Source organism: Ambystoma mexicanum, chromosome 3q (assembly GCF_040938575.1).
Source record: "Ambystoma mexicanum isolate Mex_15411 chromosome 3q, UKY_AmexF1_1, whole genome shotgun sequence".
Lineage (NCBI taxonomy): Eukaryota > Metazoa > Chordata > Amphibia > Caudata > Ambystomatidae > Ambystoma > Ambystoma mexicanum.
The window spans coordinates 110,284,682-110,302,102 of NC_090926.1; the positions used below are offsets into that span (position 1 = coordinate 110,284,682).

At 45.8% G+C, this 17,421-nt stretch overlaps 1 protein-coding gene across 4 annotated transcripts in view; it reads left to right on the plus strand.

Moving 5' to 3' along the window:
- CBX5 (chromobox 5) overlaps positions 1–17,421 on the plus strand; it is a 217,314-nt gene that overhangs the window by 146,744 nt on the left and 53,149 nt on the right. For all 4 annotated transcript variants that reach the window (XM_069653252.1, XM_069653255.1, XM_069653253.1 and 1 more), the window contains one exon: positions 6,466–6,563. In XM_069653252.1, the coding sequence (XP_069509353.1) occupies positions 6,466–6,563 (98 nt within the window). The remainder of the gene's footprint in view (positions 1–6,465; positions 6,564–17,421) is intronic.

The following is a 17,421-nucleotide window of genomic DNA, read 5'->3' on the forward strand; positions in this document are numbered from 1 at the left end:
GAGACTTTTTGCTATCTAAGAAGTGCCTCAGCTCCATAGATTGCTCCAATTGGCTTTGGCTGTCCTGGCTCCCTGCAGACTCTATTCCATTGACTTTGATTCCTACTGTCCCTCGTAGGCGATACACTGGTTTTTAACTAATATTGCTGGAAAAGATTTTATCTACACTTTATTGGAAGATCATATCCTCTGAGAACCTGTTTAACCTTTTTCCTTCCTTTTAACCTTTCCTTTCTGCCAACCTCAGAATTTACCAAGTACAAACGTGATATATAAATCCCAATACTGTCCTAGTTGGTGAAGTCACCTTGGGGTGTAGGAAGTGTGTATGAAGCATCTCTAAAAAGTATCTACTTGCTTGACTTCTGAGAACGTATTTTGAAGTATATTTTTATTGTTGCACATTGCCCTTTTTAAAGAATGCATATTTATAACGGACTGTTAATTATTTTACTAGAAAAACTTGTGTAAGTGTTATTTGGATACTTGTATTGGTGAATTTCGATGCTACAGCTCACATTTACCCCTCTTGAAATAAGTCTGGCTGCTCAATTACTCTACAAACTTGTGTAGTACAGACCTATAACAGTAGGTGGACATGGGTTGTGTAGTCTTCACCCAGGGTTACTACATCAATTCTTGCCGAACAGGGGTTGTGCCAAAATGAAGCTTGTCCCAAGGCTAGTTGGTCCCACCAGCCTAAGGGGGGGGGAATTAATCCCATAAAGATCTTCATGGTCCAAACAAAAACAGGATCAGCACAGCTGCATGACTTCACTGTGCACTTCACGGTCAAGGAGGGTGCTGCTGGTGTCTCGACGCCTTCTTCGTCGGATGTTGTCCTCCAGTGGTCGACTTTGCCTATAGTCCCAAAAACCTCTCCTTTTAAGCAAGTTCCCATTCATTCACAGCCATAGACTATCAATTGCCCAGCCGCCAGCTGGCCAATCAGAACTGGTTTCACTCAGGCACACCCAGAGACAAAAGGATAGGGAAGTTTTGAGACTGCTCCCTCACTTGCATTTCCAGACAGTGGATCCTGGGCGGGCTTTAGGGCTGAAGCCCACCAAAGGCAAAATGCACAAAGGACTCCAACCCGATTCAAACAGAGTAAAAGCCCAGAAAGACCTAACTGACAAATGGCAAAAATAGAAGACCGGGGTCATTTTGGTAAAATGTCACCCTTGGGTGATGTACCGCAGCTGAGAAATCGGCCTGCAGGTATGACTCAAAGGTAGTAAAAAAAGAAACCAATGCCACCAGGAAATCAAGTTAGTTAGTGTAACAGAATGTTACTTGAGAAGTGGGATAATGAGCTACTATGTAACCCCCCAGCACTCCACATGGGTTGTGTGTGCAGGACCCACAAAAGAAAAATGGTAAGTAAGGCAGGAGTTATCTTACTATTCTTTGGAACAGTAGTTCACCCAAGAAAGGGTAGTTGAACATTAAGAGAAATCCAAGGGACTTCTCAGTAGCACTGCACAAAAGGTGCTGAGTGTCAAAATGCAGATACCTATGGAGTTTACCAGACTCGATTAAACAGTAAAACACACAAATCCTAGTCAGAAAAACACACAAGTGAGTATACTAGGAAGTCTCACTCACTCTGGAGTATAAATTAAAAAGCAGAGGCCAGCAAGAGCTGGGGGTCTCCAAGGTTAAAGGGGATTGGCAAAAGAATGAAAATTCTTCCAAACACCCAATCTCCGCCCTTGCTCCATACATCCACTGTCAGATGACCACTTCCAGGAGGGTGTTTTTTCAGAGGATGGTGGTCAGGGTGTCCCTAATCCACAACTGTGGGTAAGATTTATCTTCCTGACATGTCACCTCATGTGCTTTACTGGTGGATTTTTTTCCCTGTACCTCAGTGAGTGGGAACAGGTTTCCCCACCCACAATCTTTTACTCTTTTTATGGATGTCATTTGTAAGCCTCTCCATAGTCGTTTTTAATGTTATCCTGACAACTTTTGTATACCTTTTTTTTGTTTCTTGGTTGCCCTTGGGGATCCCAATCAACTTTCTCAGGCTAACCTTGTGAGAACTACAGTTCCCAGGGGTAGAAAGGATCTTTGGATCCCTTTTTACATGTTATTAAATTAGACCAGCACCCCCCAACTTATGGGGAGATACTGGGTATCCTCTTTCGCATTCTAAATGTAACATTTTTGTTACAAGGACAAACTTGCCTTTTAATGGCTGGCGGCAGTGAACCTTTTAACACATTTGGTGCACCTTTACCCCGGGCTGTTTGCACAGCCCCGGTAAAGGCACCCATGGGTGCTCATTTTACCAAAATTCTTTTTTTTATCATTTCAGTGTTCCTTGTCCTTTCTTGTTCCTTCCCCTGACATCCAGGGCGTGGAAATCCTTTGTCAATTTTGTCTTCGGCGGGGAAACCTCGGTCAAGCCTGCCCAGGCTCCAGAGTGTCTGTGAAGGCAGGAAGAGAGGGAGGTGTCCATAATTCTGCAGTCCTTGTCTTCCAGCCTGACTGCGAGAATCCAGTTCAAACTGGGAGAATGGCTGTCCTGGAATAACTGCCAACCCCTGCAAGTTTGAATGTTGCATGGCCTGGTTGGCTGGGTTCCTGCATTAGTCTAATCCTGGAAACTTTGTAATCGAAGATGGAGAAAATGTGGCTGAGATTATTTCCAATGACCAGAGAGCCTGCTGTTACCTTCCTTCCAGTCGATCTGGGGACTCCGAAAATGACGACCCAGTGCCTGGTGAGACCCACTAGACTCAAGAAGATGGGGATCGGGTAATATTTTCGCCACCAAAAATATCACCGTACATATGGTCGTCGGGTTCGGCCACAGGCGATATTTTTGGTGGCGAAATTATTAGGAGCGGGGGTGTCCCCCGCCCATAAATGATGCGGGATGTCCCCGGCAGGGTCCATGTGTTATTTTCGCGGCAAAAATGCGGCACTATTGTTGCATCGCGATATTTTTGCTGCGAAAATATCACATTGAACCAGAAGATGTGCATTTTGAGCCATCCCACGTCCTGCTAGGACCTTGCCGGGCTGCAATACCCTGGGACCCCCGAGCCATTGTGCGGTGCTCTGTCTTCAGAATCTTGCTGAAACTTTGTGGGTATCCTGCTGGACCTCCAGAGACCTAAATCGAGTCCAAAAATTCCCACCACCAGAGTGCTGGACCTTGCAAACGATGAGAAGCCAACCAGTGATTTTCAGTCTTCGTGCTACTGAAAAGGGCGCCACAGAACCTCATTCGGCCGTGAAGAAACTCTTACATGGAGCCTTCCCCATTGATCCTTGCTTCAAAAGTCCTTCCAGGGTCCTGTCTTCATGACAAGGAATCCAGTGATGTTTTTTTTGGCTGCATATCTTGAAGTCCTACTGCAAAAGCTCCTGTGCTGAGCTTCTGTGTTGGCTTGGGTATTATCTTGAGATTCCTGTATAGCTTTGGGGCATTCCCTCTGATTGGGAGTCCCCTTATCCAGTTCACCCAGGCCCCTGCTGGAATCCTTCTAGGGTGTCTTCACCGAAGTCCCTGGACCCGCAACTAACTTTAATAGTGGAATACTTACTTGTTTGAACAGTCTTCCTCTGGAACTCTGACTTTGCCTGCAACTGAGCCCTAGCTCGCCCTGCCTACAGCTGGTTCCTAGACCACTAGGGTCCCTCTTTTCCCCACTGGGGGAACTCGTGCCATAGGATTGGAAAGGGCTGGATATTGAAAGGGGTCTGCCTTAAAGTAAATTAAAAGAGTTAATTGGTAACTGTAGTGGACAGTTACAAAAGTTCTTACTTACCTTGAAAGTGTTCTGCCACTTGTAAACGTATATGTAAAGTAATTTATCTTAAATATGTTCTGCCATTCTGAAAAGTCTTACTTTCCTTCGAAACTGTCTCGCCATTCTACCATAAAGTAGATGGAAGGTTAATTTACTCACCTGTGAATTGGGTTCCCCTCTTCCCAAAAGTAATGCTGTTGGTTCCACTGTACTATTCCTGTTAGTATATAAATGTATGAGTGTCCCTAATTGGGCGTTGCTTCCCCTGACTTGCTGTTGGCCTCTACAGAATAATTCTGCCTTAGGTTATACTGATCCTTAAGTTGCTAATAGCTCTTTTTAAAAGTATATAGGCTTTACCTGCATAAAATAGCTATGTGCCATTTTTCTGCAGGTGTAGCTGACCTTGGTATGCATTGTGGAATCCTCAATTGGTGTAAAGTTCTTACTGATCTTAGACTGTGTTCCACTGAGCTGAAAAGTAGGTGTAATTGTATATTACACCCCAAGGTCCAACTCACCAAGAATAACTTACCGTGAATCAGTTGTCGGTTTTTACTGTTCACTGAATAGTGGAACACTTATTCTATTAAGTATAACAGTTGGTTTACTATGGGATTGCTTTGCTGACGTCGCAGTACAACTACTAGGATCTACTAACCTGTATTACAGAAAGTAATAAACTAATGGTTTTCCCTATGTGTATGAAAATGTTTGTCTTGCCTAGAATGTTTTCTAAATAAGGTCTATGCTTTGTTATGTGTACTTTAAAGCATAGCATAGTGTTTTTTTTTTAAATGTGTAATGATCTGTGATAGCACTTATTTCCCTCGTGATTTATCTGGGCCTACTTGCATTTATTTTTGCAATACAGTGTTTCAGTGTTTCTTTGGACCATATTGTATTGCAGTTTCATTGTACTGATTCTACAGCCCTCTCTTCCTTCTAAGATCAGCCTGGCTGCTCTGTCTATGCTACCATATACCCTGGTGGTAAAGCCTTATAGTAAGAGTGGAGTCTTGTACTATCTCATTTGAATGGTTTTACTAGTTGGACTTAAGAAAAACTGTGCTAACAGACGTGTATATATAACCACCAGTGGCTGATTGGATTTAAACATTATGCGATGTAAGCTTAGGGTTCACCCTTTGAACCAATTAACAAAGCTTCACTAAAAGATCTTACATATAAGGTGGCAATAATCCTTGATTGACAATGGAAACCTCATGTGTATCGGAACCTTTTGTCTCAAAGCACCAGAATAAGGTGGTTTTCAGAACACATAAGGTCTTCCCAAAATTGTTAAATTCCATGTCAATCTATAGGACTGCCAGCCGTTTTCAGAAACCCCAGAACAAGAGTGAACAAGCACTTCATACGCTTGATGTACACAAAGAAGTAATGTTCTGCCGTAACAAAACGGCGCATCCGTAACACGGATCAATTCTTGGTTTCCTTGGCAGCGGGGAGATAAAATTGTAATTAACACAATTGCAAAATGTATTGTTTGATTAGAAGGCTTATAACAATGCTGTATACACCACTCTCTTCATTTTAAACTTAAAGCACGTTCTAAAGTAAGTTCAGGAGCAAAAGCTGCAACATGGAGTTCAATAAACCCATTAACACTACTTTTTTCTCGTACAAGCGAGAAAAGACTTGCAGATGGGACAAGCAGTTTTAAAACCTCTATTTGCAGATGTCACGTCAGCTCTTCCGCCGCTGTGATCTGGTGCTACTTGCTAGTCTATGCAAAGCATGTGAATCTAAGCAGATGCACACACATCTAAGCAGATGCACAGGCCTCGGAAGACAATGTGACTTGTATCTGTTTAGAATCACATGCGCCTGCTGACCCTTCCCGTTTCTGAGCCGAAGGCACAGTATTAAGAATAAAGTCATGCATTCACCTCAGAGCAGGATAATCTGAGAATGTCGATGCATGAGGCACATGTAGCGTATGAATGGTATGACCGCAACACCCTGGTCGATGCCATTTTTCAAATTTTCTAACAAAGACATGTAACGCTCGGCTCCAACTGCTGCATGGCAGCCTGTTGAAGCATGCAATTCTAAACTGATGCAAGCCACAGAAAGACTATTAATGGGTATGTAATGCTTATTTTGGATAGGTGGGGAAATCTATAAAGATGACTTGGTTGTTACAAGTAGAATAGGTGGTACATGTACACAGGTTTTTATAGAATTACATGCATGTGAAAATAATTTAACACACTTTAGATGGCATGTCGTACATGGTTGGGGTCCGTTCAAGTTCTGCGCCAACCGCTAGATTGGGAACCATGCACGCATGGGACTCTAAAATGGGCTAAGGCTGCACAAAGACTCCCAGTTAAGTAACATTTTTCGTAGCCAGGGCCATGGGGCATGTATGTGCATGATGGCAACAGTATTTTTATGTGTAAATTGTGACTTGGGATTAATTGGGAGGGTGTGGGGGGGTTCTTCTGAAGGTAATACTGCATTCTGAATGACTTTGACACTAGTTACAACCGCTTTTGTATGAACATCATGCAGTCAAGGTTCTTCATTACGCTTGTAGTATCTACATGTTATAGTTAATCCTGTGACATGTCCTACGTTAGACATGTTCTGGTGGTTTTCACTTACTGTGCCTTCACACATTCTGTAATAACCTTGCTTAAATATAGTTCTTTTTCAATCTTTCTTTAAACAGAGCAGCGACATTGCAAGGGGCTTTGAACGAGGTCTAGAACCTGAAAAGATAATTGGTGCTACAGACTCCTGTGGGGATCTAATGTTCCTGATGAAATGGTGAGTTCTTTTATAGACCCCTTTTAGATGGCTCTGGGTTTGCCTGAAGTGTTTGAATGTTGAAATATTGTGTGGCTATGAATCGTAAGAAGGTACTTGCACTCAGTTTTCCATCATGGTTATCTTCAATAGATTCAAAAACTCTACATTTTCTTGCCATTTCGGGAGCATGGAACATTTTAAATTGATGCAATGCTTGATTCAAGTAAAAATGCCATCTTCCTTATTTAAACGGAAGGCCAAAATTTGCTTTAAAATCTTTCAATTTCCTCAAAGAAATTAAGGGAAATGACAGTAGAAAGCAGGGTTCGAAATTGAGATTTGAGGAGTTGGAGCTAAAACCAACTCCTGGCTGTCGGGCATCACCCTGCAGGCTGGAGCTATCGCAAGGGAACCAGGAGCTACCAACGATAGTCTTTTAAACTTTTTGTCCATTTTGTATGAACCATTGTGCTTAAAGGTGCCTTCATTCTTAATTTTTTTTATTGCGTATAGATATAAAACTTTCACACACAGAATACAAATCAAAATTACAGCATTCACATATATACAATCAGATCTGTAGCAATCGTAAACCATTTAAAATACAAAAAGCAAATTCATCTACAGCACACATGAAAAATCTATGCTTAAAATGAGTTGCACAAAGGCCATCTCTCATACTTCACTAAAGAAAACTGGGCATAAACTTTAACCCATATAAAAAGAAGCGAACACAAAAGGACAAGGCAACTGGATCAGGAAATGAAATGTCTCTACCGGCGTCATCACTGCCACTCGGCCCCCTCACTTTACTCTCAGAAACGAGCCGCTCAGCACGCGGTCGCTTCTACACCCCCCTCCTCCCTCTTTCACCCTACCTAATGCCGCAGCAAGGCTGGCGCGCCTGCGAAACAGGCTCCAAAGCCCGGCTCCCAACCATACCGCTGCCTCCATATGCTCCACGCACAGTGCCACGTTCAACACGCCAAGCCCCACCGCAGGATCGCTCTTGACGCTGGCTGAAACACCCCTTCATCACCTATCAACACTGCCACGTCTGAAGCAAAATTGCCCCAAAAATGCTGAAGTGCACAATATAACACCCCAACTTGTACCGTCTGTCATGACCACTACCAAAGTGCCCTGTGATGTTGGAACTGTATCTGTGCCCATTGTTATGACCACTACCAAACTGCCCTGTGATGTTGGAACTGTATCTGTGCCCATTGTTATTACCACTACCAAACTGCCCTGTGATGTTGCTACTGTACCTGCACCTATTGTTCTGACCACCACCAAACCGCCCTGTTATCCCACTACCCCATCATGCCCCCATTCCTATCATCCCCTCAGCTTTCCCACTTAAATGTGCCATGATCAACTGCCGGTCCTTACCAGCACATGCCTTGGATGTGCACGACTTGATAGACAGTAACAACCTTGACCTACTGTTCCTCAGCGAAACATGGTTGTCCAACACCTCTGGCCCAGCCCTCTCCCCCGCAATACCACTTGGTTTCACTATCTATAGACAGGACCGCCTCACCCAAAGAGGGGGCGGGGTAGCAGTCATAGCCCGAGAATCACTAGCCATTCAAATGATTCAAAGGAACCTTGATCCGGCCACCGACTATCTCCTACTCAAGCTCCAACTCTCTCATAACTGCACTCACCTTTCACCTTGTCTATCGCCCCCTGGCCCCTCCAATGACTTTCAGGACGCCATTACCCATGCATTGTCTGATAACCTAAAGAAATCATCCAAAATCCTACTTCTAGGCGACCTCAACCTCGGCCTGAATGACCCAAGTGACTCACACGCAAAGGCCCTCCGCAAAGCCCTCTCCACTCTGGGCTTCTCCCAAACCGTCTCCAGCCCTACCCACTCTAAAGGTCGCACCTTGGACTGGTTATCTCACCATAACTGCTCCATCAGCCAACCTGTGATCTATCCTGTTCCATGGTCCGACCACCATTGCATCCAATTTGACATCATCACTACCAAAGGGCCTACCTTACCCACCACTCCCCTACCGGCCACACTCGCACGAAGCTCCAAGCAGCTCACTCATGACAACCTAGCTCAACACCTTTCGGTGCCCGCCTTACTGCCCCCATTCTCCAATGACCCAGAAACACTGGCCGATGACTTCAAAAGGGCCATCACCAAGCCATTGACACTGTGGCCTCACTCACCCTCAAAAAAGCCAAAACAGTGAAGCATACTAATGCATGGTTTTCCCAAGAACTCCTGCAGTTGCGCGCAAAAAAGAGAGCTGCCCTCAAGTCATGGAGCAAATCCCCCTCAGAAAACACCAAGGCTGCCTTTAAAGCACTCTCCAAACAATACAAAACTGCCATCACCACTGCTAAAGCCTCCTCCTTTAACACGAGGATAGCCAATGCTAAATCAGGGACAAGAGAAATATTCTCTATCTTCAGAGAGCTGGAGACTCCTTCCACACCCCCTTCTTCTCTCCTCGTGGATAAAGCCTGGTGTAACACAATCCAGTCAGCCATGCTGAACAAGCTTGAAACTTTGCAGGCAAAGATCATCGCTCATCAAAAAGCTGTGGCCATCCTCATGGCCAAGAATAACAATAACCCACCTCTACCTAAGACATCCCCAGTTGCTCCCCAGTGTTTGACTTTAAAGACATGAGCGAAACAGAAGTCATCACACTTCTCCAATCTATCAAACCATCAAATTGTAAAAGAGATGCCTGCCCAGCACAGGTCATCAAGGACTGTGCACCCTCCCTAGCCCCATTCATCACAGCATTCATCAATGCCTCCTTCCGGTCCAGCCATGTCCCCCTTGGGCTCAAAGAAGCGTGGGTTCGTCCGCTGCTTAAAAAACCCTCCCTGGAAGAGAACCATCTCCTTGGCCTACGGCAATCGGGGTTCAGACCTCGGCACGGCACAAACTGCCCTCCTTGACCTGAAAAACCAGATCGATGACCTCCGAGACGCAGACAAACCTGCACTCCTACTGCTCCTAGACCTCTCTGCTGCGTTTGATCTAGTTGATCACAAGACCCTTTGCCCCCACCTTTCCACAGCAGCAAACTTTTCGACCAAGGCCTGCAAATGGATTACTTCATTTCTGCAAGACAGAGCAATGAGGGTTTTCTCTGACTCCTCCTGTGCAACTCCCAGCACCATCAAATGCGGGGTTCCACAAGGCTCCTGTATTGCCCCACACTATACAACCTCTTCACCAGGCCACTATTCAAAATCCTGGATGCCCTGGGAATCTCATATACAAACTATGCAGATGACACCCAGGTGCTCATCCCCCTCACGGGTGATTACCAATCTGACACTAACACCCTCAGCTCCATCTATACGACTATCCAATCCTGGATGGCAGAAAACTGGCTCTCTCAACAGTGAGAAGACCGAGCTTCTACTAGTAGGCTCCCCCTCCACCCTGAACAAACTTGACCAACTATACTCCTCCTTCACCATTGATGACATCCCTATCACTGTCTCACAATCAATTAAAACAATTGCATCCACCTCTGCCTACCACTCCAAACTCATCAACACAATAAGAGCCTTCCTGTCACAACAAAATTGCCTTACCATTGCCATAATCGGATCTAGATTGGACTACTGTAATGCCCTCCTGGTAGGCACCTCAGCCAAGAATCTTGCTAAACTACAAATTGTTCAGAACAATGCTCTCAGGGCCGCTACTGGACTCTCGCGTAGGGATCATATTTCTGCACTTAGAAGGCAGGTCCACTGGCTACCAGTCAAAGAAAGGATCATATTCAAAACCCTTGCCCTGACACACAAGTGCCTTCATGAACAGGCACCCCGCCTACCTGGCACAGAGAATCTCTAAACCCCCTTCCTCCAGGCCTACCAGAACCCCCTACTCCAACTTGATTGCTATTCCTAGAACACGCAAAGTCCGGGCTGGCGGCACCAGTTTCCCAACTATGGCAGCCACCCACTGGAATTCACTCCCCCCTCACATTAGGACTATTGACTCCCATGCAGCCTTCCGCAAGGCCATCAAAACCAGTCTCTTTGTATAACTTGCATTGTGCAACCGCAATCCCCGCAATGTACCATGATCTAAATATGTATGTAACCCTGTACCATGCATTGTATCGTCACTAAGTCTATCTACCTGGGTGGCTTCACTGTAACCCTTAAGCGAGCCTTCTTTGAGTACTGCTATAGCGCCGCGATGCCTGTGGGTTGTAGTGCGCTCTACAAATAAATAAAATAAATAAAAGGGGGTCCATTATACTGTAGCAGGCACATTTAAGTCAGCAATTCACAGCTCAGTTAGCAATTTGACATTGTCCTCAAATTTTCTCAGATGCTCATTTCCAAACCTTTGTCAATGCTATAGTCGAGCTCCTACTATCCTGACAAACACTTTAGCCAGAATACTTCACAGGTTATACAGTTGAGATCTTCCACGTGTTTTGTGTAATAGCTTTCATGAATAGGCCTCATATTGGGGCCTTTAGTGAGGATGTGTCTTGCAGACTCAACCTCACTTTTATCTAAACACATTTCTGCATAACCTTTCCTTAGCTGGGATGTCATACCATGCCCCTCTAATTTACAAAACATTCAGTTGATTTAGTCTGTTCATAAATATTCTTCACGTAGATGGTGACGGAAGAAGCTTTAGGTAGAGTTGGGGTTCTTTATACCTAAAACACATCCTGGAGAAGGTATGTAGAGAGCTCATGCTAGCAATCTTCTCATGGCTCTTTGCCCAGTCGTATTTTTCCATTCAGTTTTTTGGGGATTTCAGCATGGCACCCTCACCATGCTCCCATCGTGGAATCTAGCACAATTCACCGAAAAATCTCATTTCCTTGAATCTGTTCATAAACTGGGCTTATGCCACCACCCATGGAGGAACGCATAACCTATAGCAGAGAGTTGCATCCTGCATGCATAATCTTAATTTCTGATGCTTGTAAAATCTGCTTAGATCACATGCTATGCATAGGCCAACATCTAGTGGAAGCTGCAGAGTATTACAGTTGTTTTTCGAAACTCGAAAATGGACGTCGAAAAGGGGTATGCCAGTAATACTGTCCCTATTTGGACGTCCCCTGTACCCATGATCCCTCACGCCTGTAGGTCAGATTGTTTTTTTTCCGCATCATGAGCATTCGCATATTCGCAGAGTGCATTTCGGCTTACGCCATTGACCTTTATAAATTAAGATAGTATCACTTTCTGTCCTTTACCGATGCCGTGTGTCGATGCGGTGAAGACTCCAGGAAAACTACGAAGCTGACCGTCGGGTGAAGAGTTTGACGGCTCCACCCGGCCTTGGAAGTCCCTTTCGCCCTCTGCCTTACAGTAGGGAGAGTGGGGGGTGTTAATAAACATGTATATTCCCAACCTTTCCCATTGTCGCCCAGCTGTCTGCCAACAAGAGGGAGCGTACTCCCTTTAAATTCTGCCCATCCTGCAATTCAAAATATACGTGGGTCGACAAACACATGGTGTGTAACCTTTGTTTGCACAGAGACCACGACAAGGCTCATTGTTGGGCCTGTAAACTGCTCCGACCCAAGACCCTCAAGGACAGGCGGACAAAGCGTTGGGCCCATCACACCATGCAGGCAGAGGCTGGCATGGATGTTGAAAGGGCATCCAGCGAAGGCAGCAACACCGTCCCTTCGGATGGCGAGGGTGATGGGGGGGGGGGGGGGTTGGAGGCCTCGACGTTCCCCAGTGCCAGCCCCCAACCCTAATGGACAGGCTGGCAGTCCTGTTAGGGAAGACACCCAGCGGCAAAGGCACAACACTCCCCCCAAACTAAGCAACCCCCTCCCCCCCCAGCGGTGCGAGCGAAGTCGCACGCTGAGAGTCGTCAACAAAGGGCAGATCCTCTGATCAGGAGTCCTCTGAGCGCCACGTGTGGCTGTCTAGCGGCAAAACAAGATGTCGGACTCAACACCCCCTCGCGGCATCGTAAATCGCAGCGCAAGCCATCCCCGCAGTCAAGACTCTACCACCCGGGGACAAAGCCAGGGAGTCAGGATTGGCCCGTTCTGCTGATGAACAGATCCCCAAGGCCCATACCTCGACCCCCATCTCCAAAAAAGCTTGCTCTAAGAGCAGGGATCATAAAGAAAAGCACAAATCCAGCTCCTCTAAGGATAAGGGCTCAGTGGTAGAAGAGACATACCTAGAGAGCAGTCATCCACCCCAGAACCTGTGGTTATTCCTGCCCAAGACCCCTATGAGGTGCCTGATCAAGTAGAGCAGCCTGATCCTATCTGTGTAGATGCTATTTGAGGAAGAGCTGATCTCCCACCTTTACCACTACTTCTACCCCTCCCTACCCAGGGGCTATCCCCAGTTCCGCCTCATGGTCCACAAAGGATATTGATGGAGTCATGAGTCGTATGACTTGTTTGGCTAATTTTTTCGATGAACATCCACATCTTCTCACAAATCTTGCCAACACGCCTCCCACTGCCCAGGCGTCTGGCTCAAACACAAGAGACACAGCCCCTCAGTCCCAAATACCGGTACAACCGGATAAGAAAAGATCTTTTTCCCCCAGTGGAACAGTCCGTGGAGCCAGTGCCCAAAACTGCCCACTTCTCCTCTGCCCTGTACGACCTGGATGCCAGGGGTGATGTATACAGGGATGAGGATGACCCTTATTATGACGTCTGAGTACAACGGTGGGGGAGAGTTGGATCGATCAAGATGACAGGCGGTAGTTTTTGCAATGGACTCTCTGGTCCCGCAAGACCCTCCTTTACCGACTTCCCTCTGGACAACCAGCCCCTGTTCAATTATATACTCCTAAGGGCTGCAGAGCATTTCAGGATCGAAACGCAAGAGATCCAACAGGAAAAAGATTTTGCAGGAAATATCTTGGGTGACGAGAAACCTGCAGCCCAATTTATTCCCCTTCTTAAGTCGGTCCAAAGAAGCATTCAGCCTTCTTTAGAAAGGCCTAATGTAACCAGGGCGGTAAACCCCAGAATTGAGAAGCTCTTCCAACCCTTTATAAGGGGACAACTTCGTCCAGACTCTTTGGTAGTCACCACTACCAGGAAGAGAGCTGGTACCCCCTTGGCATCCTCCGAAGCTGCTCCGGACAAGGAAAGCAAAAAAACTGTATGCCATGGGTAGAAAGATGGCGTCATCAGCGGCCTACCAAGCATGGATAGCAAAAAATTCCACCTTACTATCCAGCTACGACTGCACCAAATGGGATGAGTTGACGGCCCTGGCAGAGTCAGCACCAGAGCCACTTAAATCCAAATTCTCCCTTCTGGCTGCCGAAGGCAGAGCTACAGCTGGTGGCCTTCTGAAAAACAACTTTGACGCAGCGGATAACTCTGGCCGCGTGGTCTGGGAAGGCACAATTTTAAAATGCCACACTTGGCTTGGACAGTCGGGGTTTAAATTGGAAACTCAAGCTACCTTACTCAACATGCCTGTTGAGCAGAATGTGTTTGGTAAAGCAGTTGAGGAATGATACACTAAAAAGCCTTGGCCAACTGACAAACAACCGGGCCAAAGAGGTGGCAATAATTTTCGTCGTTTTAAGGGGTCAAAATACACAGGTACTGGATATAATCAGAGCCAAGGTTCCTCATGGAACACCAACCAACAGGCTACCCAGGGTTACCCCAGAGGTCCGCGCAGGGCTCACGGAAGAGGGAGAGGTTCCCCCACCAGTCAGGGGGCGAATATCTTTTTTCACCCACGCATGGGAGGGTATAACATCAGACAAGTGGGTGCTGTTGATGGTGACAGGAAGTTACTGTATAGAACTCCAGGGAAGACATCAAACCTCCCACTGCGCCAGAAAAAACATCACATCAAGAACTCATCCTGCTGGAGGAAGGAAAGGCTCTACTACTCCTCCAGGACGCCATCGAAGTTGTACCGTACAACAAGGTAAACAAGGGTATTTATTCAACCTACTTCCTTGTTCCAAAGAAAGATCTGACCATGTGCTCGGTACTAGACCTGCACCCTGCAAAAAAGTTTGTCAAGCCACAAAAATTTTGCATGACAATGCAACAAGAAGTAATCGCTCTGTTAAAACGGGGGGGGGGGGTGATTACATGGCAACATTGGACATGAAAGATGCTTACTTTCATATTTCAATGTTCCCAGGCACAGAAGATTCTTGCGGTACAAAGTAGCAGACCAACACTACCAGTTTAAGGTGCTGCCCTTTGGGATAGCCTCGGCCCCAAGGGTGTTCATGTTCACCAAGGTACTGGCGGTGGTGGCAGCGCACTTACGCAGGGAGTCAATCCCAGTGTACCCTTACCTGGACTACTGGCCAATCACAGGAGAAACTTGCTATCTTTGCAAGCTAAACATGCAAAGAACTATTGACATTCTCTTCCAATTGGGCTTCTCAATAAACGAGAGTCAAGGCTGGTACCAAACACATCAAAACAGTTCCTAGGAGCTGTATTAGATACAAAGACAGGCTTAGCCTTCCCATCCATGGAAGAATACAAAACCTGCTTTGTCAAATACCCCAGTATCTGGCCGGTCTCCAGATAAGCATACGCAAATCTGTGTGTCTGCTAGGTATGATGGCATTGTGCATTTACCTGGTCCCTCACGCGCTCCTGCCACCAATGCAGGAGTGGTTTCCGAAACAATGGTCTCAGGTAAGTGGTCAGTGGGACGAACTAGTGGTTGTTTCGCCAACACTGGTTCAGAACTTAGTGGTCAAGGGAGAATCTGCTCAAGGGAAACCTTTCCACAAACCGAAAGCACAGGCTATCGTCACAACAGACGGGTCACTTTCTGGGTGTGGGGGCCCACTATCTTCACCACGCAGCACACGGCCTGTGGTCACAAGAGACCGCACAAAGGCAAATAAACGTACTAGTTATTGGCAATTCTCAAGGCACTACAAGCCTTCAAAGAACATCTGACAAACCAATCAGTACAAGTCCTAACAGACAGCACTACCGCTATGTTCTATGTAAACAAGCAGGGAGGTACACACTCTCCAAATCGGTCCAAGCTGGCGCAGAAAATGTGGAAGTGGGCACTCAGACAAGGGATGTCCCTATCCACCCAACATGTTCCAGAGTTACTCAACACTCCAGCAGGCTCTCTTAGCAGAGATCCTCTGCCAAGAGAGCACGAGTGGCAACTGCACGCAGACTTGGTAGACCACATCGTCTCTTTGGGGCTACCCCTCTCTAGACTTGTTCGCTTCAAGAGAGAACAAGCAATGCCCCGACTTCGTGTCCAGATTCCCCCTACCAGACTTCAAGGGGTTCGCCTTGTCGATGAATTGGTCGGGGAGATTTGCTTACGCTTCCCCCCCCTCCCGACTCCATTAATCAGCAGGGTAGTGAACAAGATACACAGGGAACGGATGACACACATCCTAGTTGCTCCTATGTGGGCAAGACAACCATGATATCCACATCTGCGCAAACTGGCGATGTGTGACTCCATCACACTCCCGTACCAAGTCAACCTGCTGACTCAACACTGAGGGGTGATCAATAAATCCACAACCTCACTCTTTGAACCTGGCAGCATGGCTCCTGAAGTCAGAGTTCGGACACCTTAATCTTCCACAACAGTGTATGGACATCCTGAAAGAAGCACGGAAGCCAAAACCCAGACACTGCTATTTCCACAAGTGGAAGAGCTTTGTCATTTGGTGTCAATCTTGTCATGCCTGTTGCGGTAGGATCCTGCAGGAGTGAAGCTGGCCCTCTAGACCCCCTAAGTCTGCAAGCCCAACAATCATGTTAGTATAAAACTATTGGACAGGCAAACCCAAGGGGAATGGAGAAAATAAGCACTCGGGAACCTCTACTGCTCCTATCAGTGCCTGTCTTCACTGGAAAAAGCCTGTTCAGTATTTGTCCTAAAAGGGAAGTACAATTTTATAAGAATTTTAAATATTCTCACCACTTAACTGAACTCTCTAAAGTAAGTAATTTCTATTGAACTTAATTCTCATTACCTGTTGCCTAAGCTTGATTGCCTTTAGGCTGCTTTTGAAGGAATTCTAGCGTTGACTGCATATTGCTTTGAGAATGTATTTCTCAACTTGTACTTGCTTATGCTGAAACTCTCTCGTAAACTTCCTCTTCGACTCGCTCTTTTCTCTTCTCTCAGAAGTCTTTTAAATGAGTTGCCCAACTTTGACTTTCCTGCGTAATCTTTTTCTATTAATTTTAGATTACCTATAACGCAGCGCGTGAAGTCGCTTTTTTTTCTTAAATGTCAACTCTTGTCCTAAATCCGAAAACTGCACCTCCCTCTTAGATAATGTCTTTCTTCTCAAGAATATCTCTTCACGGTGCACCACGAAGATAAGTCTAATAAGAAAAATCCATACTGGCCGCGACGCACAGCGACGTCTTATGGTCTTTTTTTCTAACTCGTGCGCTTCATTGATCCTTCGGGCCATCTGCTTCCGATACGAAATCTAAAGCCCCAGTTAGTGTATTATGTATGATTAATTCACTGTTAAAAACATGGCGATTCCGTTACACACGCCCTGTTGGTAAACGCTTATCAAAATTACATGCGCAATCAAAATTGAAGATTTACTTTCTTTCTGTTCCCTTGACTGTATACCATATCTTTCTCAGACTAATGTCAAATCCCTTCTCAAGTCTTTTATCCAATTTATACACTGTTCTAGGTTTATTAAAAACACAATTCAGATGATTGCAGTTCTTTTCTTAAAAAGGAAAAAACTTTGTAATCTTCAAAATGTAACTGTAGATGGCTTAGCTCAGTCTGTATTCTGTGGACTACTTCAGCTACTCAGCAACCAGGTTATCAGTTTTTTTCTTCTGCTGTAGACTTCTTTATTGACTTCTATGCTAGGATTGGACTAGAACTTAACAGTACC